Source organism: Siphateles boraxobius, unplaced genomic scaffold (assembly GCF_051911475.1).
Source record: "Siphateles boraxobius isolate OS27281-9 unplaced genomic scaffold, OSU_SipBor_1 13, whole genome shotgun sequence".
In the NCBI taxonomy this organism is placed as follows: Eukaryota; Metazoa; Chordata; class Actinopteri; order Cypriniformes; family Leuciscidae; genus Siphateles; species Siphateles boraxobius.
The window spans coordinates 19,766,242-19,787,866 of record NW_027508733.1 but is presented as its reverse complement, the minus strand read 5'-3'; the positions used below and the strand labels follow the sequence as shown (position 1 = coordinate 19,787,866).

The 21,625-nt window shown below is 43.5% G+C and overlaps 1 protein-coding gene across 1 annotated transcript; it reads left to right on the top strand.

Moving 5' to 3' along the window:
- Window positions 1-19,389: 19,389 nt before the first annotated feature.
- Window positions 19,390-21,115, top strand: LOC143735597 (uncharacterized). Its single transcript, XM_077225754.1, has 6 exons — window positions 19,390-19,571; window positions 19,686-19,736; window positions 19,810-19,854; window positions 19,936-20,000; window positions 20,120-20,264; window positions 20,354-21,115. Exons 2-6 carry the CDS (start codon window positions 19,728-19,730, stop codon window positions 20,618-20,620), a joined length of 531 nt encoding a protein of 176 aa, XP_077081869.1. The 5' UTR covers window positions 19,390-19,571; window positions 19,686-19,727; the 3' UTR covers window positions 20,621-21,115.
- The last annotated feature ends 510 nt before the right edge of the window (window positions 21,116-21,625 follow it).

Sequence of the window (21,625 nt, the reverse complement as noted above, 5' to 3'; positions counted from 1 at the left end):
CAGCACGACACTGCCACCCGTGTCACCCTGCTCGACCAGAGCATGTGGATTCAGGTACCAAAAGGTGCCATCCTCCACCTAGATGATCTAGCTTTGTACCATCTTCCAAGCAACGAGTACGAATCAGAACTGGAAATCCCCTCCTTTTTCAAGAACCGTAACTTCACCCTGGATCCAGAACTGAAATTGGGGATTGAAGAAGGGAGATCCCAGCTAATTGACATTGCCCCCATCGATACCGCCCTCCAAGCGCTGTCTCGACTGCCCATCCTGACTACCTCACCTGTTGTCCAAGCCTGGACCGCAGCCGACACCGCGCTGTGTATCTCTATGGTAGTCAGCCACATCCTGTCACTAGGCTTGGCCTTCATCCTGTATAGGAGGCTCAACGAGATGCGAACATCGACAGCCAAGCTCACGAAAGCCGTGTCTGGAGGTTTCCGACGGAACCCCCGGAAAGAGGGGATCACACCAGAGACCGCTTTGAATATCATCGAGCTGAGCCCTCAGCCTCAATAGCCACCTGCTACAAAACCCTCTTGATTCACCTCCCATCCACCATTGTGATGATTGTCGTCCGATGATGTCTCCACAGAGACGTCATCCGACGAAAAGGGGGACTGTAAAGTATGCGCGCAGAATCATGAAGTCCGCATTCCTTAACACAATAAACACACGTTAACAAGGGTTTCTAAAGCCCCAACCTATGACTCTTCCAATTCTAAATCTTCCGTTAGCGCCAGCCAGTCTGGAGGGTAGATTAGTTTGTGACACCTTTACAGCGTAATGAGTCCCCACAGAGTTCCTCGCGCGATCCTGATTTGTTCGCGAGCCAACATCCAAGAAGACCGTTATCTCCAAACCCCCCCAGCGAGGAAGGAATGCCAGATGCGCAAATGGACAACACACACACACACACACACACACACACACACACATATATGCATCTATAACATTAAAACCCAGAAATGAGTGATTATGAAATGTAAACATGATGTATTCCTGTATGTTTGAAGTTTATACTGTATCCTGTCTATCTAGGACTGTTAGTTATGTAGTTGAACCTTGCGGACTTCTATAAAGGTCTAAGAGTTTATATATATCCTTGTATGCGTAACAAACACGGAGTGATTGGTATTAAACGAAATCGCTCAACTTGCTCGAGCCAAATATATGTAAGAAGTTAATGAAAAAAATATTCTACTATGTTTTTCCCATCTTTGTAAGTGAAAGGCCAAACGCTCGTCCTCATAAAACACGCGAATGAGGTCATCATATTAAGACAAAGGGAATATCGGGCGCCAAAAATCTGTGAGTTGCTATTGGACTGTGCTTCCACAGAAAGGGGCGTTTAGTTTCATTTTAAAAGACCGCGACACGGCTCAACTCGCTCTCTTCTTCGTGCTACTCTTCCTGTGTATGTCCTGCGACCTAGTCGCCTTATTTTATCTTCGGTTTTATTTTACGTTTAACTCAGTCTTTTATTTGATGCTCAGTTCTTGTCGGCAGACCGAACACAGCATTTTACGTTTTGATAGAAGTCCTATATCCTCCGGGTGAAAGGACTCCTCCACAGCATACCTTTAAGACTTTCGAATTTCCCGCGAGCAAAACACGCCCTCGAAACACCGAAAGGACGCTTCCAGCTCACCAACTACGAGGACATCCACACCCACACACGCCGGCTTGTCCAGCGACATAAAGGTCCAGTGCAAGTATAATTCAATCCAGATTCAATCCAGCGCGTTAAAGTGTGTATTTTCCTTGTTGGTTCTTAAGGTTCAACTGTGGTAACAATCTTTGTTTTCCTGTCTTCTACTTTTCTTTCTTACTGTTTTTGTTTTTATTGTTCGATATATTCATTTTAAATGTAGTTATATTGTCTAGTTCATTTTTATTAAACCCATTATACTCTTGATTGTCTCTGTTTGTTGGTCACGGAACAAAGCCTCTTTAATGTACGCTCTAAAGCTACGAGCTGATACTGATAAAGTTAACTAATTTGATTAGTAAACTGATACTAAGGATAAACCTTTTTGAGAATTGGTAACGAATATCGAACAAGCAGCTCGGTGGACGAACTGATTAGTTGGGATAACAGTTGCAGTAACTCTATTAAGGTATTCTGAAAATTAATATAGCCCGCCTGCATATGAATTATATACTAAATTAATTACAATTCGTTGTGTTAATTAACTATATATCTCTGAAGCAGACACGTGAGCTATATAATCCCTATTTGGGTGAATTTTATGTATGATGATCTAGTTCAGGCCCGTATTCAATCACTGTTGATTCCAAATTAATAATGGTTGAATATTTGTTCCCCAAACCTGAGTTCCTTACATAACACAAAATGGTTTTTAGTATAATACCAATGAATTTTAGTACTGTAAATTAAGAGAAATCACACCAACAACTGTAAGCATAAAAAAACGTTTATTTCAGAGGGGGGACTTTCGGGTGGAAGATGGAGTAAGAACTGAATTTGCCAACAATGCAGTGAGTTACAGTCAGTTACAAGTCATTGAATATTTTTTAAAATAAAATTTACACAAAAATATATTTTTTCCTCAAAATAAGTGTTGTGACAAACAGGACAGCAGTTATGTGTGAAATGAATTTGGTGACATAGTGTGTGACATTGAAGTTATGGACTGTTTTTGTAGTAACACTTTTCGGGTTTTGCACTTTGCAGACAGTCCCTTCGGATCTGTCTCTCAGGATACTATAGCTCTCAGCCGCCTGCGCATAGAGATCATTGTATTTTATTTTATCCACTAAATACAATGAAGTTTGACATTTGTTAGAAATTCAGCTACGAAATACTTCAATACATCAATAACGATTTGGCAAAAAAATTTAAAACAGGTTGTGTTTGAAGTGTTTTAAAATGTAGACGAGAACACACACAGTGTAGGCCTAGTTTATGTGTTTTAATCGGCTTTTACATAATGTAAAACAGCAGATAGGGACCGGTTACAAAACGAAGAGGGAAAAGGCTCAATTGTTACATCCGCTTTATTCTTAAAAAAAAAAAGGTGCTCAAACTGTGCACACAAAGCCACACACACACACTCAGTCTCACCTGGTAAAAACATTGTAAATGTTATACATTGGGAAGAATAAAATTAATGGTAATAGTAATGTTATTAAGACAAAGAAGTTTTAAATTTTGAGTAAAAACCTTAATATTCAATCCATTCCAATAATAGTGTGTTATATTGTTAGAGTAACTGCTTTCCGTTTGTTTAACTGTCATAAGAGATTTAAAAAAAACAATGCTAATGAGATTCAGATGTGCAAAGAAATTTGTGTAAAATACATATAGACTTTTTTTCTGAATATAGTATGTGTTGTTGCTGGTTCCTGGAGGGACATTTTGATGAACATTGTCTTTATTCACAGAATCACAGCACAAGGTATGCTATTGATATTCAAGTAAAAGACATAAGCTCATTGAAAATAAATAAGTTGTTCTAACTTAACTTCAAATGCTGTGTGTTGTTACTGGTTAATAGAAGAACAATTCTGTGTTTGTGTTATTCATAAAACTACAACACAACACGTGTTATTGAAAGCAACAATTGGAAAAATCTTGCAAAGCCTAAAGAGTGTGCTGTATTACTGCCCCCTAGAGGAACATGTTGCAGTTGTTTTGAATTTACAGTTCTCTTACGAGAGGTTCTCTCGTATTGCGTAAGCTAGCTTACGCTACGGGTAAAGTCATCTTTGCTCGAGATATTGAAGCGAAAAATTATCCTTAATTTTGTATTTATTGTCAACGCAGTACAGCAGCTAGCAGACCTAGAGCAGGCCATATCGCGTGCTCATTGGTTGCCCTGCGGCAACTGCTGCAACCTACCACTGAGCCTCGCGCGTGACGTCACGTCCAATGTGGGCGCTTCGTGCCCTTACGCGTCATAGCCCGCCAAATGGGGGTGGCTTAGCGTATAAAAGGCAGGCTCGTAGGTTGCCTCACTGATTTTATCATCTTCAGCAAAGCTCTCCGCATCACTGGACTCTGAGAGAAGCCGCCGCCGTTGAAACCAGCGACCAGCAAGCAGCGGAAAGAGCCTGAGGAAGCCGGCCGTCTTCGCCGCCTTCAGCCTTCCGTGCCTGCTACGCCATCCGGCGACGAATATCCTTTTAATGCTATTGCTTTCTGTGTTCTTTCTAAAAGAGCTCGAGGCATTTTTCCAAAAATGGCTCGCATTTCCTGTGGCTCGTCAGAGCCCCACCCAGCGCCGGAGACCGCCATGTGATCTGCGCTCTCTGCCTGGGCTCGTAACATGGGATGCGCTTCCGCAGTCGACCCTGCGGGCTCGACTCGAGGCCTTCGCTGATACTGTCACCCTGGAGCTCGCCGGATTACGTTACATCCCGCCAGCTTCTCTCTCTCCTTCTCCGCCCCTCCCGGACGCGCAGCTGCCGGCTTCGGCCCCCACTGCCGCCGCCTCAGGTGACGAAGCTGAAGGAACGGACCTAGGTGACAGCTGTTCCATCCTGACATCGGACAGCGAGGAGTGGTCGAGTTCTCATCACTCCGCCTCCTCCTCGATCCAGGAAGGCTACAAAAGCTACTGCAGCGGCATATTCGGCAGCCAACGAGCCGGTAATACAACCCGCTCGCCTACACACAATCGCCGTTGCTACGGCGACCAAGACAAATCTCTCAAAAGATGGTTGAGTCCCGCCGCGGCCGGATCACCATTGCAGCTTCTCGCCCTGTCAGTCCCCTTAGAAAAGGCTACTGCAGCGATGTATTCAGCAGCCAACGAGCAGGTAATGCAACCTGCTCGGCTGCAAAATCTCAAGAGTATAACGTCTGGTTATCAGGCTCAAGCCGTGGTGTTCTAAGTGTAGTAATGTGCCCACATCTCAGTGTTCACCCCTACACGCAAGCACGTTACCCCCGTGTCTCTCACACTCACAGAGCCCACTCTCATAAAGCTGGCAAATGCCGCTCAAGTGTTAGATGTAGAGAATGTGCCCACAAACCTGTGCTCTCACACCTACTCGCTGCCCGCTCTGTTACACGGCAACAGCCTCACAGCGGCCATGTTTTGAATGTAAGTCACGTGCCCGCCCGCTTACGCTTACTAATAAACGCCTGGCGTTGCTCACGCATCACAAAGTTATCTCAAACGTTCCCCGTTCAAGCAATCGGGACGTCACATGTGAAACAGCCAGCCATGGCTGTCAGCGAGCCACCGTATTCAAGCACTGAGGACGCGCGCGCCGCGCCCATACTTCCGGTTCAGTTCTCTGAGCCGACGAAGTGTTGCGATCGGAACCCGGAGGCTATTCTGGCGTTGACTATGAATGAAAGTTACGTGCCCGCTTACGAGCGCTCACGCTTACTAATAAACGCCCGGGCGCTGCTTAATAATGCATTATAAAGGTATAATGTCTGATTATCCGGCTCAGGCCGATGGTGTCATAAGTGTAGAAAAGGTGCCCACAATTTAGTGCTCACCCCTACATGTAAACACTATGCCCCATGTATCTCACATGTTTACATAGCCCACTCTCATAAAGCTGGCAAACGCCGCTCGAGTGCTAGATGTAGACAATGTGCCCACAAATCTGTGCTCACACCTACCCGCTGCACGCTCTGTTACACGGCAACAGCCTCACAGCGGCCATGTCATGAACGTAAGTCACGCGACCGCCCACGAGCACTCACGCTTGCGGTCAACTGGACCAAGAGCTCATTACTGCCCAGTCAGTCAGTTTCCTTCCTAGAAATAGAACTGGACTCGGTTGCTATGACGGCCAGCTTATCGATACAGCGCGCGCGCCGTGTTCGACAGCTAGCCGCGTTTTTCCAAGAAAGGCAGCATTATACCTCTGAAGACATTCCAGAGGGTGCTAGGTTGTGTGGCATCAGCTACGGCTGTGCTACGGCTGTGCTTCAGCTGCGCATGCGCCCGCTACAACGCTGGCTGAACTCCCAAGTGCCTCACCGGGCTTGGGTTTCACGCTACAGGCGAATCAGAGTGACTCAGAGCTGCGTTTCGGCTCTGCAGCCCTGGTTAGCGGCCGATTGGTACCAGCGGGGAGTGACGATGGGGGCGGTTTCACACCGATTGGTCATCTCGACGGACGCCTCCAACCTGGGTTGGGGCGCCGTCTTTGAGGGCAGACCGGCCTTTGGCCTGTGGTCGGACCAAGAGAAACACTTCAACATAAACTGTTTGCAAATGATAGCGGTCGAGAACGCGCTCAAACGCTTCCTCCCGTTCATACAGGACCACCATGTACTGGTCCGCTCGGACAACATGTCGGCGGTGTCCTACATAAACCGTCAGGGCGGCGTCAGATCCAGAAACCTCTACCATCTGACGGAACGCCTTCTTATGTGGTCTCAGGGCCGCCTGCGCTCGCTGAGAGCCGCGCACGAGCCAGGCCATTTGAACGACGGTCCAGACACACTGTCCAGGAACCACATCCCCCCGGGGGAATGGTCCTTGCACCCCCAAACAGCCCAGTTACTATGGCGCCTTTTCGGCAAAGTGAAAGTCGACCTTTTTGCGTCAAAAGACAACGCTCATTGCCCGATGTTCTTATCAATGAACGAGGATGCGCTGGCCCAAATATGGCCCAGCCTCCCACTTTATGCTTTCCCTCCGGTCTCTCTGTTACCACAGGTAATCAGGAGAATCAGGGAAACGCGCCACTCGGTGCTCCTCTACGAGGCGGCTTTACGCGTCTGAATGGTCGGTGTTCTCCAAGCGGTGCGCCGATAGAGATCTAGACCCATGAATGTGCGGGGTCCCGGGGTTGCTTAGCTTCCTTCAGGAGCTGTTGGATAAGGGCAGGTCCCCATCCACGCTTGTGCGTGTGTGGCGGCCGTTGCAGCGTTCGCTGAGTCGACGTGCGGCCAGTCAATAGGAAGGAACGAGCTCGTCATTCGCTTCCTTAGAGGAGCTAGACGGATGAACCCCGCGCGACCCCCCTCGGTTCCCATCTGGGATCTTTCACTGGTCCTAGAGGCCCTGAAAGCTTTCCCCTTTGAACCGTTAGACTCCGTGGACCTAAAGTACCTCTCGCTCAGAACCGTTTTTCTGACAGCTCTGTCATCAGTTAAACGTGTGGGGGATTTACACGCGCTATCTGTTAGTGCTGCGTGTTCTTGAGTTCGGGCCAAATGACTCTAAAGTCATCCTCAAGCCAAGACATGGTTATGTCCCTAAAATATTGGGCACCCCATTCAGAGTGCAGGTCATTTCCCTCTCGGCTCTGCCTGCATCCGACAGTGAGGGTGATGTGAATCTCCTCTGCCCCGTCAGGGTGCTCAGGATTTACATTACGCGCTCCGCCTCTTCAGGCGTTCGGAACAGCTCTTTGTCTCGTTTGGTGGGCGCACCAAGGGTCTCGCCGCCGCGAAACAGAGCCTGTCCAGATGGATAGTTGAAGCTATCACATCTGCTTATATGTCTAAAGGTCTGCAATGCCCTTTGGGCGTTAGGGCGCATTCCACCAGAGGCGTGGCCTCGTCGTGGGCTTGGTCCAGCGGAATTTCCATTCATGACATTTGTGAAGCGGCAGGCTGGGCCTCTCCGTCCACATTTGTTAGGTTTTATAACCTGGAAGTTCCCGCCTTCCAGGCTAGACTTCTGTCAGTGTGAGCAGTGTGTTGTCCTGCCCAGATTATCATGTGCGGACTTCCCTCACGCGACGTTAGCTCTCCTGGTTGAGCTGCACTATAGGTTGAACAGTTATGGACTGGCGACGCCGCTCTGTATACCCTGTATGTGCTTATAACATGTGCTGGCCTGCATTGCTGGCCACCTGTTTCCCACTTATCTATGTTCCCCGGGAATCCCTGGGACTCATGAAGTGGAGGCTGGGCGCGCACGGCGTTGACAATGGGTTCCCGTAGCGTAAGCTAGCTTACGCAATACAAGAGAACCTCTCGTAAGAGAACGATACTCGGTTACTAACGTAACCTCGGTTCTCTCTAGAAGGGGGAACGAGTATTGCGTAACCTGACCGTGCAGGCGCCATGAGCGTCTTATCGCTTCAGCTGATGAAACCAGTGAGGCAACCTACGTGCCTGGCTTTTATACGCTAAGCCACCCCCATTTGGCGGGCTATGACCCGCGAAGCGCCCTCATTGGACGTGACGTCACGCGCGAGGCTCAGTGGTAGGTTGCAGCAGTTGCTGCAGGGCAACCAATGAGCACGCGATATGGCCTGCTCTAGGTCTGCTAGCTGCTGCACTGCGTTGACAATAAATACAAAATTAAGAATAATTTTTGGTTTCAATATCTCGAGCAAAGATGACTTTACCCGTAGCGTAAGCTAGCTTACGCAATACTCGTTCCCTCTTCTAGAGAGAACCGAGGTTACGTTAGTAACCGAGTATCGTTTTCTGTCTCAACTTCAAAGGGTGTGTCTAGTTGGTTGGACCTAAAAGATTATTTACACGCAGATATTTTTTCTCATTTGTAATCCAGGATAAATGCTATTGAATTGAATTCAAACCTGATAATAAATTAATTTAAAATTAATTCAGTTCTTCCATCTCAACTTCAAATGGTGTGTGTTGTTACTGGATTCTAGAAGAATATCTGGATATTGGTTTTAGTAACAGAATATATTCTGTTACTAAAACCAATTCTGTCTTGTTGCTTGGACCTAAAAGATTATTTCCATGCAGGTATTTTTATTAGGCCTATTTTATTATTTGTATTATTCTGTTACTAAAAGCAATATCCAGATATTCTTCTAGAATCTAGTAACACACCCTTTGAAGTAATATAATTACCATAGCAACCACCCAGAGCACCCTAGCAACCGCCTAGCAACCACACAGAACACCCTAGCAAACACCTGAACAATATGAATAAGCCATATCTCAGCACCAGAACATCGTACAGACATGTTTCTTGGCTTGTATGCAATCGTGTACCACACTCTAGCAACTGAATTGCGAGTTTTGCCACTGCAAGCACCACTCACATTTTCTTCAGGAAATGTACATATTTATCATCACTGCCCATTTTTTGAAAAGGTAGCTTAGGTAGCTAGTTTGAAGCCAATTGGGCTGTCGGTAAGAACAAGTCCAGTCTAGTCACTCAGGTATCAAAGTCTTTATTTCTTTTGTGTGCGTTTGGTTTCTACAAAGGAACATGGGAATACAGTGTTTAAGTTTACAATAAATAATATAAGGCATCTACTCATACTATAAAGTTCATCAAATATACATCTAAATAACTAAAGACAATGCCTAAACAGGAAATATAGCAATCATAAAAATAAACACCTTTAAAGACAAACTTAAGAAATACAGAACAATATTAAGTATCAAACAAAAGGCACTTACATGGTCAATTACGCACACGCAGGAATAAACAAAGAAAGGAGAAAAACTCAGTCCTCTGCACAGTACATCCATGTGCAACAAACAGAAGGAACATGCTGTGGGCACAGGTGCAGTTAATAAAGCCTAATATAGCATCCTAATTGGCTTGAAATCAGGTGGGTGGAGCTAGAGTTAATAGGAAAATTAACAGGCTAAGAGGGGTGTGGCACATGCTTTGCACCTTGCAGCTTAAGGGACACGAAAATTCGCAACAGGCGCCCCCAAATTTGCATAGCAAATTTGATCATTCAGGGAATATCAGGTAGGCATGGAAGAGGGACGAGGCGGGCAACAGGCCTTGTATATGTCCTGTCCTTGACTTGGACATCAGCAACCCTACAACGACAATCCTTGCTAGGATGAAGGGAGATGACCTTACCCACTGACCATTGGGATCTGGGAAGTTGAGGATCTAGAATCAGAACAACAGCATTAGGTTGCAGGTTAGGATGATCTGTGTGCCACTTTTGTCTGGACTGAAGAGAGGGAAGATAATTTCTAAGGAAATGGGCCCAAAATTGATCAGAAAGGATCTGACTGTGACGCCATTGACGGCGACTGAGCAGCGCAGAGTCTGGATAGGTAACCAGAGGAAGGGATGCATCATGCCGCCCCATAAGCAGCAAGTCAGGGGTCACAGGGCCAGGATCAGTTACTTCAGGGGGCCGGGGCGAATCATCCCTGAAGGAATCCACCTGGGCTTGTCTTAGCTTGCCACCCCATGAAGGGATGCAGCCATGCAGTCAAGGAGATCTTGGAGGGTGGCAAATTGACTGGGGTCAGGGATGGAGGGGTATGGACTGAGGTATACAGCAGCACAGAAGCTGGGCTTATGTCGCTCTTCAGCGTCATCAGATTGATCTATTGCAGGGCTAGTGGGCCACAGTTCAGAGGATTGAAGAAGAAAGGCAGGTCCTTGGTTCCACCTGCAGGGCCTACTAAGTTCGGCCAATAGCTTTCCTCTAGTTAGGTCGTCCGCTGGGTTGTTCTGAGAGCTCACTAAAGGCCACTCCTGGCCTTTAGTGAGCTCCTGAATCTCAGCTACCCTGGTTCCAATGAAAACTTTGTGACGGCAAGAGTCAGACGTGAGCCAATGGAGTACAGTGGTAGAGTCAGCCCACAGAATAGTCATTCTGATATGAAGGGTGAGCTCTGTTTGGAGGACACCGAATAGCTGAGCTCCTATAAGAGCAGCACATAGTTCAAATCTTGGAATGGACAGTTGTTTTTTGGGAGCAACGCGGGACCTCGCCATGAGAAAGGACACATTCCCTTGTTGCTGACCATCTTCTGTGCGCATGTAGGCAGCCGCACCATAGGACTTCTCTGATGCATCACAGAAGATGTGAAGGTCCTGAGTGGCTGAGGAGGTGTCTACTGAAGGAGGTGTGAGGCAGCGAGGCAGAGTGATGGTGGAGAGGTTAGGGAGTTCATTTTCCCAGGAAAGCCAGGCTTCTAAGAGATCATGAGGGAGATTTGGGTCATCCCATTCTCGTGCCTTTCCCCATAAATGCTGAACGATGATTTTGGCCCTTGTTGTGTAAGGGAGGATATAGCCAAGAGAATCGTCCTGGCTAGCAAGAACTCTGTAAATATGGCGCATAGTTGGAATGATAGGTTCAATGACTCTGTACCTGTATCTGAGGGTATCTGTATGGCAGTTCCAGAGGAGGCCTAGTGTAGACTCTGAGGGATCAAGGAAAGGATGGTGTGATAACCAGAGCTCCGTTTGTTCTGACCTGGCTTCAGGAGGTAGGTCATAGATGACCTGAGGATCATTATTACCCCATTGTCTGATTTCGAAGCCACCAGAGGAGAGGGTAGTGAGTAGGCTATAAAGGAGATCTCTGGCTTCCTCCGGGTTGGGAGACTCTGTAAACAGTTATCCACGTAGAAGTTATTGTGTATTGAATGGTGAATGCACTCATCTGCTTGAGCATCTTTGATGATCCTCTGGAGGACGTAAATGGCACAGCAAGGGCTTGAGGTTTGTGCCGAAGGGAAGAACTTGCCATTCATACACTGTTGGAGGAGCTTCACCGTCCAGGTCACGCTAGAGGAATCGCAGGAGAGGTTTATCCTGGGGTAATAGGCGCACCTGGTGAAACATTGATTTAATTTCTCCACTGATTGCAGTCTTGTGCTGCCTAAAATGGAGCAGAACTCCAAGGAGTGAAGGCCCAAGAATTGGTCCAGGAAATAACTGTGAATTCAGGCACTGATTTCGGTACGAGAAGGAACAATCAAACACAATGCGATCTTTACCATTGTGCTGCACAATGTGGTGGGTATGAACCAAGACTCAGGGGTATCTTTTATTTCAGAGGTTGACAACTTCTTGACATACCCAGCATCAACTAATTTCTGGATCTCGCTGGTATAGGTCTCTGCCTGTTGTGGGTTATGAAGGAGTTGCCTTTCACAGCTTCGGAGACGGGACATTACTGCCTTCTTGGGGGACTTCAGAGGGGGCCAGGGGTCTACACAGAGGAGAGGTGCTGTATATCGTAGGGTGCCATCAATAGGTGTTCTGATGGTTTGGGTCTCAGCTGGTGCATTGCCTCTTGATCCTGTTTGGAACGAACCACATCTGTTATGCTCCTCTGAGGTAATGCATCAATCTGCCACAGTTTCTGGACATTATGATGGATGTTATCAGGTGGGCATTTAAAGGAGATATAGTGAGAACAAGTAGAAGGAAAGCTAGAGAGATCTCTTGCAGGACCCTGCAGTGTCCAGCCAGGAATTTCACCGGGTGAGAATGTTCTGACAGGGATAGCTGGTCAGCAGTGAAGGCTTGACTGATGACATAAGACTTATTAGGATGCGCTTTAGGAATAAGGGTGAAGGATACAGAAGCTCCATTAAGATACTGGACATCCTGTCTCACAGTCCTAAGCATGCACTGCTGGATTAGTCTACCCTGATTTCTTAATTCTTCTACCAACTGCTGTAGGACTGCAGTTTGACTATCAGGAATGGGAGCTATTGGAGAGGTATGTGGGTGTTCAACATCAGGGGTTTGCACTCTCTCAGATAGGACAGGCCAGTAAGGATGTGGAATATCCTCCTGAATGTTTCCCTCCATGGAATTCCAACTCCTCTGGCCCTTCCTCAGACTCATCCTCCTTCCTGGGTTGATAATGAGGACCAGTACCAGAAATATCTGCGGGATGAAGCAGTTGTTGTTCTGGTGCTTCTGCTGTAGGTTGTGACCGTTGATGATGTTGCAGGATGAAATCATCATATTGTGCAGGGAGCTGGGCTTGGCGACGTGGGTGCTCAGGCTGAGACAATGAGGGCAGGAAGTGATTAGACATATCCACTGATCATCATTGAGCTCCGGCTCGAAGGACCATGGACTTAGCTAGCTAGCTTGAAGCCAATGGGGCTGTCGGTAAGTACAGGTCCAGTCTAGTCACTCAGGTATCAAAGTCTTTATTTCTTTTTGTGTGCATGTGGTTTGTACAAAGGAACATAGGAATACAGTGTTTAAGTTTACAATAAACAATATATGAGGACTTCCGGTTATGGCGTGGAGATAAGCGGTAACGTTATCTTGCGTCGCTTCCAGTTTCATCTAATTTCATCAATAATCGCTCTTGCATTACTAATAGAAAGTATTTACTGATATTTCATATATTCCTAACAAATAAGGCACCTAAATTGTCGAAAAACAAAGGAGGGAAAACTTCTAAATCAGATCGGGGTGAAGGGCTCTCTGGTTCCGAAGAGCACGATGAGGTAAAGTTAGTGGATGCCGCACAAAGTTTGGAGGCCGAGTTTTCAGACGCAGAGACATTGAAGGAAAGTAATCCCTTAAACTTGGATAATGTTCTTCAAGCAATCATCTCATTAAAGTCCGAGTGTTCTGCTAAATTTGAATCGGTGTTAACCATTTTGACGGACGTCAAGAATTAAATAGGTGACTGCTCCGCTAGACTGACAGAAGCAGAGGAAAGAATAACTCAGACCGAGGACACCGTTAACAAACTGCAATCTACAGCTAAAATGTTGGAAGACAAAATAAAGTCTGTCTGCTAAAACAGAAGATCTGGAAAATCGCAGTCGCCGTTCCAATGTACGGCTGGTGGGGCTGCCAAAGAAAAGAGAAGGCAGAGACACGTGTGGTTTTCTGGAAAAATGGCTTCCTGACGCATTGGGGATGGAACCTCTTCGCTTTCCACTGATCATCGAACGAGCCCACAGAATCGCAAGCGTCAGATCAGACGACAAAGCACCGCCGCATTTATGCGGCATTAACGGCATTAATAATGAAGTTCCTCAATTACAAAGACAAAGTCCGGGTATTGAATGCGGCCATAGAAAACAAAAAGGTTCTGTACAAAGGCAAGCGAGTGATGCTCTTTCCTGATTTTTGAAGAAACGCCAGCGCTACAACAAGGTAAAAAAAAAAGCTTAGAGCAAAAGGTTTGGATTACAGATTCTTCTTCCCCTCACGGCTACAGGTGTCTTTCAATGGAACATTATATACTTTTGAGAACCCTGGAGAAGTTGAAGCCTTTTTGGACAATCCACCAGAGTAGAATCCAATAGAAATAGGGTGAGTCACTGATGTAATGAACCGGATTAAAAATATAATTCCAGAGTCTTTAGACTTTTATAATGCCCACTTAATACACTTGTTTTGAACATTTTTATTATTATTATTAGTCAATCATTCATTCATTTTATTTATAAAATTTTTGCATGGGGTACGTCTGAAAGAGTGTAAACGTAAGACTATAATCAATTAGACAAAGTATGTTCACCTGTGTGATGAAATTTATATTTTGCACCCCCCCCCCCTCTTTTTTTTAATTATTATTATTTTTTAATTAATTTAATTTTTTTATTTTATTGATATTTTTTCGCATAATCTATCAGTGTAAATAATTTGCTACATACTAAAAGCTATAAGTGATGTGATGGTTCCTCAGGGAGAGAGAGTCGGTGGACCCGTGGTGTTTCTAGCGAAGTTAAATTCAGGGAATAAGGGTGGTCGAAGAGACCTGGGAAATTTGTTTATTTAGTTTAATTTGTATTTATTTTATTTTTATTTATTTTATGTCTAATTGTTCAACTAGGGGCTATTTTTTATTTTTGATCTATAATTTCACGAATATGTTCATTCTGGTGTATTTTGGAGACATTCAAGTATTGAATAGAGAAAAAGGGTGCATTGCATATAATTAATAACAATGTCTAGAGAAGTAAAGCTTAAAATTACATCCTGGAATTGTAGGGGACTTAACAGTATTCCAAAGCTCAAGCAGGTCATGCTCCAACTCAAACAATTGCGGTGCAAGATTGTGTTCCTTCAAGAAACACATCTAAGATCTGAAGATATAATATGGGTTAGAAGGAGATGGCCTGCACAAGTTTTTTCTGCATCTTGTAGTAGCCAAGTAATAGTATTTTACCTGAGGTAAAATATGATACTGTGGGGAGGTATGTCATTATAAAGGGAACCCTTTTGTCAGACAATGCAACAATACGATTGTGACAATATATGTATCGTGGATAGTTCACCCAAAATAAAAATTGTGTGAGGAAAAAAAAAGTTGTTTGCAGAGTTTTTGTGTAAGTACTACATTAAACTACTATATAATGTTGTTTTAATGCCAAACGGCTTATGTTACCAGAATGTTAAGCATATTCGTCTAAAATAATTTTTATTCTGGTGGCACCATTGTCTTTGGGTTACAAGCACCAAGTCCAAGCCTATTCATTTAAACCCACAATGTAATATCAAAGTTAGCATTTTAATCAACAGTGCATTTTGTAATAACCTTTTATAATATTTCTTGGGAGTATCGCAATAATATCGTATCGTGAGTTCAGTATCGTGATATGTATAGAATCGTGAAATGAGGGTATCGTTACACCCATCTTTTATAAACATGCCTTAGAAAAATAAACATTACTGGTGTGTATCTTGAGACAAAAAAATGGCACTGACACATCTTAAGATGTATCAGTCACGGTGTTGCTTTCAGTTAAAACAGCTCAAATATGCATTTTACTCTCTGGGCCTTGTCTGTGTGATACCGGGGGTATAAGAACCGGAAGATTTTATAATGAAAAATAGAAGAGAACTGACTGACTGGTACAACCTCATGTTCTAAATGGACAAATTTGTTTAAAATATCAAGTTATTTTAACTGTACTTGTTCAGCTCCCATATCTGGGTATTAATACGTGACTTTAATGTAGTTAAACCTGTCAGATATCAGATAGTAATATGATATTTTTCTATTTACTTTGAACTTCAACTCTTTCAGACGTTTTCTTTTTTCCTTTTAAAACAGACGACAGACTCTTCTACATCGGCCCCAGAATGCAGTATATGCAGCTAGTTGTCCTGTCAGAGGAAAAGAAGAGGTCTGTTCTCACGGAGTGCCACAATAATCCTGGGACTGGGAATCATAGTGGTGTCAGAGGCACACAAAACAGGGTTATTGCTGGCTACTATTGGTCTACAATTGTCCAGGATGTGAAAGAATGGGTAATTTTACATACTTAATGGGTATCTTATATCTATACTTAAGAATGTGTCTACTTTTGCCACCTTTGATTGTTAGATACCTCCTTGATTTAAAAGTTGTCTCTGGATCAAAAGTGGATCAAAAAAGTTAATCAAAGTTGTCCTAAGACAAGAACAGGTATTATTCAAAAGTCATATATAACTTTAATGAAAGGTCTTTATCCACTTCAAATGTTGACTACTGTATTATCACCAATTTGTATCAACTGCTGTAGCATTATGGACTTAACATATTAAAGCCACAGATGCCATGTCACTTAATGTTAATAGCGCCTCTCATCAACTGGCTATTTTTCTAGACAATTTGTCCAAAAAAATGTGTTGCTTTTTAGGTCAGATCTTGTCACCGCTGCCAGTTGAATGACCCAATCAAGACTGTTGTGCCAGTCTTGCATTCCATTAAGGTACTGCTTACAATGTTTTAGCATACTGATGAAACTAACAACCTAGTCTCAAGCTTGTGTACAGTTTTACCAGCATTTGACTAATACTAATTTTGTGGCATGCAGGTAAAAGAAGCTTGGGAGGTCATTTGTTTGGATCTGATTGGACCTCTGCCAGAAACGGCACGCAACAAGAAGTATGTCCTTACCATGACAGACCTGTACACAAAGTGGGTGATTGCAGCGCCCCTGCAATCTAAGACAGCAGCTGAGGTGTCTGCAAAAATAATCAAAAAGTTGTACTTGTTCGGCACGGTCAGAAAATAATTACCGACCAAGGGAAGGAGTTTGTCAACAAGGTGAAGTTTTGTAAAGGTTTAATTGTTTTCCCCCTACTCTAGTCACTCTCAACATATGTGTTGTTGTCTGCAATTACTCTAGTCTTGCAAATTTAACTGATGATCCCTTTGCAGCTCAACAGCAGCATTTTCAGTACGCTGAACATTAAACATGCTGTCTCCAGTGCTTACCATCCCCAGACCAACGGACAGGTAACTCTTATACAGGATATCTGTCCTGGAAGAACTATTGTTGTCTTATGGTTATTCACAACACAGGCTCATTAGAAAATCGTTCCTGTGGCAATATTTATACATGTCACTGCAGTTTCCAACAGAAATTAACTCTAGAGGCAGTAAAATAGCAAGCACTTTTAATCATTTTTATACACAATTATGATTACAAGGGCAGATTATGGATCAATGACTTGTTTTCACGTGGCTCCTTGCACAATATTATGTTATGACCTCAAAACCCTTTTTACCATAGTGCATGATTTGTAAACTAATAAATTCTGAAGTTTGCATCACTTAACCAGCTCCATATGGTCCATATGAGCCTGGGCTGGTTATTCATCAACTTTATAAATGCATTGATATGTACAGGATGAAAGAACCAATCAAAACATCAAGCGTGCTCTCAGAAAGTATGTTAATGACAACCACAATGACTGGGACCTCCACCTTCCTGCTGTGGTGTACGGTATCAACACTGCAAAGCAGGTCTTAACACGTTTACTTATTATATTTATTATATCTACAGTTAGATGTCGACGGGAAAACTGAATTGATGAACTTATTTAATATTTAATGTTAAGGGTGGAGTTTTTCATTTAATACACATTTGATAGTAAATGGGAAGCTTCCTATGTGATCAGTACTCCACTAGACACAGTCCATATTTCCTACTCTTCAATCGACACCCACGTCTGCCAGAGGTCATGAATGCCTGTCCCATGGGAGATGATTTTGAAGTTACTGACCCAGAAGATGACATCGACACCAGAGTCGATAAGATGAAACTTCTCAATGAAACGGTTTGTTTCTGAATAATAAAGGTTAATGAATTTCTCAGAATTAGACCTAGGCAGAGGCTGATCTATGCATTTTCTTTACTATGATTCTGCTTTATTTTTAACTAATGTCACTGTAACACTGTATATTTAGAGATGTGGAGAATGTAATTTATTTATTTTTTTGTAGGTTCTTCACAACATAGAGCACGCACAGGGAATGCAACAAAATGCATTTCAAAATCGCAAGCGGAAGTTTGTGCGAGTATGTTCAGTTCAGGCTGGTGACGATGTTCTGCTCTCGGGGGACCCCAAGAAACGACGGATAGGAGACACGTTTACGAGTCAGCACAAAGGACCATTTACTGTGGCCAGCATCTCTTCTAAAGGGGTGGATACTATTGCGAAAGGGTCAACTTGTCAGAGGGTCAATGTGTCAAGACTGAGGACATACTACAGATTGAAAAGTAAGAGTGTTCGATAAACTTTGTACAAAACAGTTTACAATTACATGCTAGATTCAGAAATATTGGATTTCTTTTTTTAAATTCCACAACATTTCTTGTTATTAATTGTCACGTATTTGTGGATCATCAGATGGACCAACTGAGAGGATGATCCTCCAGGACCACTGTTACTCAATATTTGAGTGGCAGATTGAGCATCCATATGCTTGTTCAGGAGCAAAGTGGGAGAAGGACTTAGGCCCTATTCAAGATGAACTGGTAAGCATTCTGTCTATTTAGTAAAACTTTGCATATTTAAATAGCCATTACTTAATCATGTCAAATGCTCTTTGTTTTTAGTTAAAGTATGTGTTAGACAAAAATTGTCCGTCAGGAGAACTGATCATAAAGCAAGGCAAATTTTGCCTCACCCGAGAAGACTTCTGTAGCCTGGGTTTAAGCCAGTGCATGGAATCTAATGTGCGTATGTTCAATCTTAGTTTACAGCACAAAAAAACGAAATTCCCAGATAATGCATAATGTTCCACAATGCAGCTTTCACTGGGATGTAATTTTTTTTGGAAATGCTTGCCTCAAGATTGTGGAAGAAGCTGCACAAAGACATGTACTTCATACTATTAAATCTTCTTTTAAAAAGTACTTATTTTAATGTATGCATGTTCAGTAACTTATATTGTTCTTTCCATAAGGGAAAAGATGTTCACATTGTGGACCTCTATGTGGTTCCCACCTGGAAAGACCAAAATGGGGACCCAGTGCATTGTTTGCCTGCAAGTGTTTTTTGTTTTGTTTTTCTATCATATACTCATCAACCAACTCTTTTGGGAACAGGCACAGAAGTATATGATTATTGAATAATTTTTTGTTCCAATACTATTAGGAAAACGTGAGGTCCAAGGATCTCATACTATTTCCAGCTTGGAGCAGCCAGCCGGATGAAGCAGATCACTATCTGCTCTGTGTTGAGTTTTTTTTCTATAATCTTTCTAGCTTTAACATTTTAATTCACAAGGTAGGGTTAAGTGCGTTCTATTTTCATGGATATTAACAAAATACCCATTTCAGGTTATGTTGGTAGCTAAAAGGGAGATACTTTTCCTTGATTCTCTTCGTCCTGATGGTTTTGGAGATGAGACTTACAGAACCATATTTAGGTTGAGACAAAAGATAATTAATTTACTAGCCTTGTTCCAGGCATGTTATTTGGTTACAATTTCCAAAGGGAGCCTCGTTCTCAGGCTTCGTTCACATAAAAGCCTCGTTCTCAGGCTTAAAGTTCACATAAGATCCTCGTTCTCAGGCTTCAAGTTCATAAAGCCTCGTTATCACCATACATAACTGATAATTTAATTACATTTTATGTATTTTGTGTTTTCTTTGGAATGCCAGGCACATTGCAAGCTCCATTGACCCAGGATCCTGGACTGAAAAAACAGGAAGAGACCTTGGGGTATGTTTTAAAGGATAGAATTGTGTAAAGCTAATTTAAGTATGCATGTATAAATGTTTAAACAAGTTAGCAGTTGTTTTTAAAATGACTTTGGATGGACTTTCCCTTTTACAGGTTTCTGTTCAACAGTGTTCAGAGAATTCCTGTGCTGTTTACATGCTGATGGTAAGAATAATTCATTTGTCAGAGGTGTTAGATAATAAAATCAAAGTCTTACAGTGTTATTTGTATTTCACAGTATGCTCTCAGTACCTGTACTTCCTGTCCATTAATATTCACAGAGGTAAGCTGGATTTTCACTCAAGTATCCCATCAAACTCATATGTATCAAATATTTATTTTTTATTTTTGTGTGTGTTTTTAGGAGGAGGTGCCATTGATTCGCCAGTGGTGGTGCATTCAGCTGATGGAGAGGTTTTGCCTAGAAGGGTATGACAGATTCTACAGATAAAATTTCAGTATCTTGGCTGTATTTAGCCACTGTTAGAAAAGTGACAATAAAAAGGTTTTATACAAATAGAGTTCCTACATTTACATATTTTCCAAAGGCATGGACAAAGATTTGCATTTTGGACAAAGGAAGCATCCCAACTCCTTCAGGGAAACCTTGAGCCTGTCTTTAGGGTGTCAAAATCCACCACCACCAAACTGTCGCTCAGCAAAAGAGTTGAAGTTGAAGAGGACACTGATGAGGTAAATTATTTTATTGGTCATATATCAAGCAGTTGCATGCATGCTAGATGGAGAGATTAATTATTTTGTGCCATTATATATATTTACAGCCAATCATTGTAAGAGACCTTCTTACAGCGCGGGACTGGGTACGCAGTCATGGAGACTTATTCTGTGGGAAGGTGACAGAGCCTTCTTTTCTGCAGATGAGCGCAAGTCAACAAAAAAATGCCCTCAGGAAGGTCCTGGAGGAACTTCCTGACGCAAAGGATGACTTTTTGTTTTTATTCCAGTGTCTAGATGACATGGAAACATTTTTATCATCCTGTGCTGATGAACAAGGCCTGAAGGTCAATGCCATGTTTGTTTGTTCATGAGTATGCAAGAGCGTGTGAGAGTGTAAGAGCGTGTGAGAGTGAGAGCGTTTGAGAGCATGTGAGAGAGTGAGAATGTGTGAGAACGAGAGTGTGAGAGAGCGTGTGAGAGCAAGAGAGTGAGTGAGTGTGAGAGAGAGCGTGTGTGAGTGTAAGAGCGAGCGTGTGAGAGCAAGAGAGTGAGTGAGTGTGAGAGAGAGCGTGTGTGAGTGTAAGAGCGAGCGTGTGAGAGCAAGAGAGTGATTGAGTGTGAGAGAGAGCGTGTGTGAGTGTAAGAGCGAGCGTGTGAGAGCAAGAGAGTGAGTGTGAGAGAGAGCGGGCGTGTGACAGTGAGAGCGTGTCTGAGTGTGAGGGAGGGATGGAGAGCGTGTGCATGAGGGAGGGAGAGCGTGTGTGTGTGAGGGATGGAGAGCGAGAGCGTGTGTGAGAGCGAGTGAGAGGGTGTGATTGATTGAGGAAGTGTGTGTGTGTGTGTGAGAGAGAGAGAGCGAGTGTGTGAGGGAGGGAGGAGGGATGATGGAGGGAGGGAGGAGGGATGATGGAGGGATGGGGAGGTGGGATGATGGAGGGATGGGGAGGTGGGATGATGGAGGGATGGAGGGAAAGGAGGAGGGATGGAGGGAGGGGAGGAGATATGGAGGGAGGGATAGATATAGAAGGAAGGAGGGAGAGATGGATATAGATGGAGGGATAGATAGATGGAGTGAGAGATGGATGGATGGATAGATGGATGGGTAGATAGATGGATGGATGGATGATAGATGGATGGAGGTAGGTATGGATGAATTCATTTATTAATAAATAAATAATGTTATTCTGAGTGTTTCTGTGTGTTTTCTTGAGTGCAGACATTTGTTAAAGTATGCTGCAATAAGAAGAACAAACCTTTACAAAATGAAATATTACATGTAGTAATATTGTAAATATTACAATATTACTTCTGTAGAGAAGGCTACATACACATCTGTATGTAAAATTGACAACAATAACTGGCTTAAACAGAATTGA

Excerpts from the sequence above, each read along its gene's own strand:
- LOC143735597 (XM_077225754.1), top strand. Across the intron at positions 19,855-19,935 it reads GTCCATTAATATTCACAGAG|GAGGAGGTGCCATTGATTCG; the intron begins GTAAGCTGGATT and ends GTGTGTTTTTAG. Across the intron at positions 20,265-20,353 it reads TTGAAGAGGACACTGATGAG|CCAATCATTGTAAGAGACCT; the intron begins GTAAATTATTTT and ends ATATATTTACAG.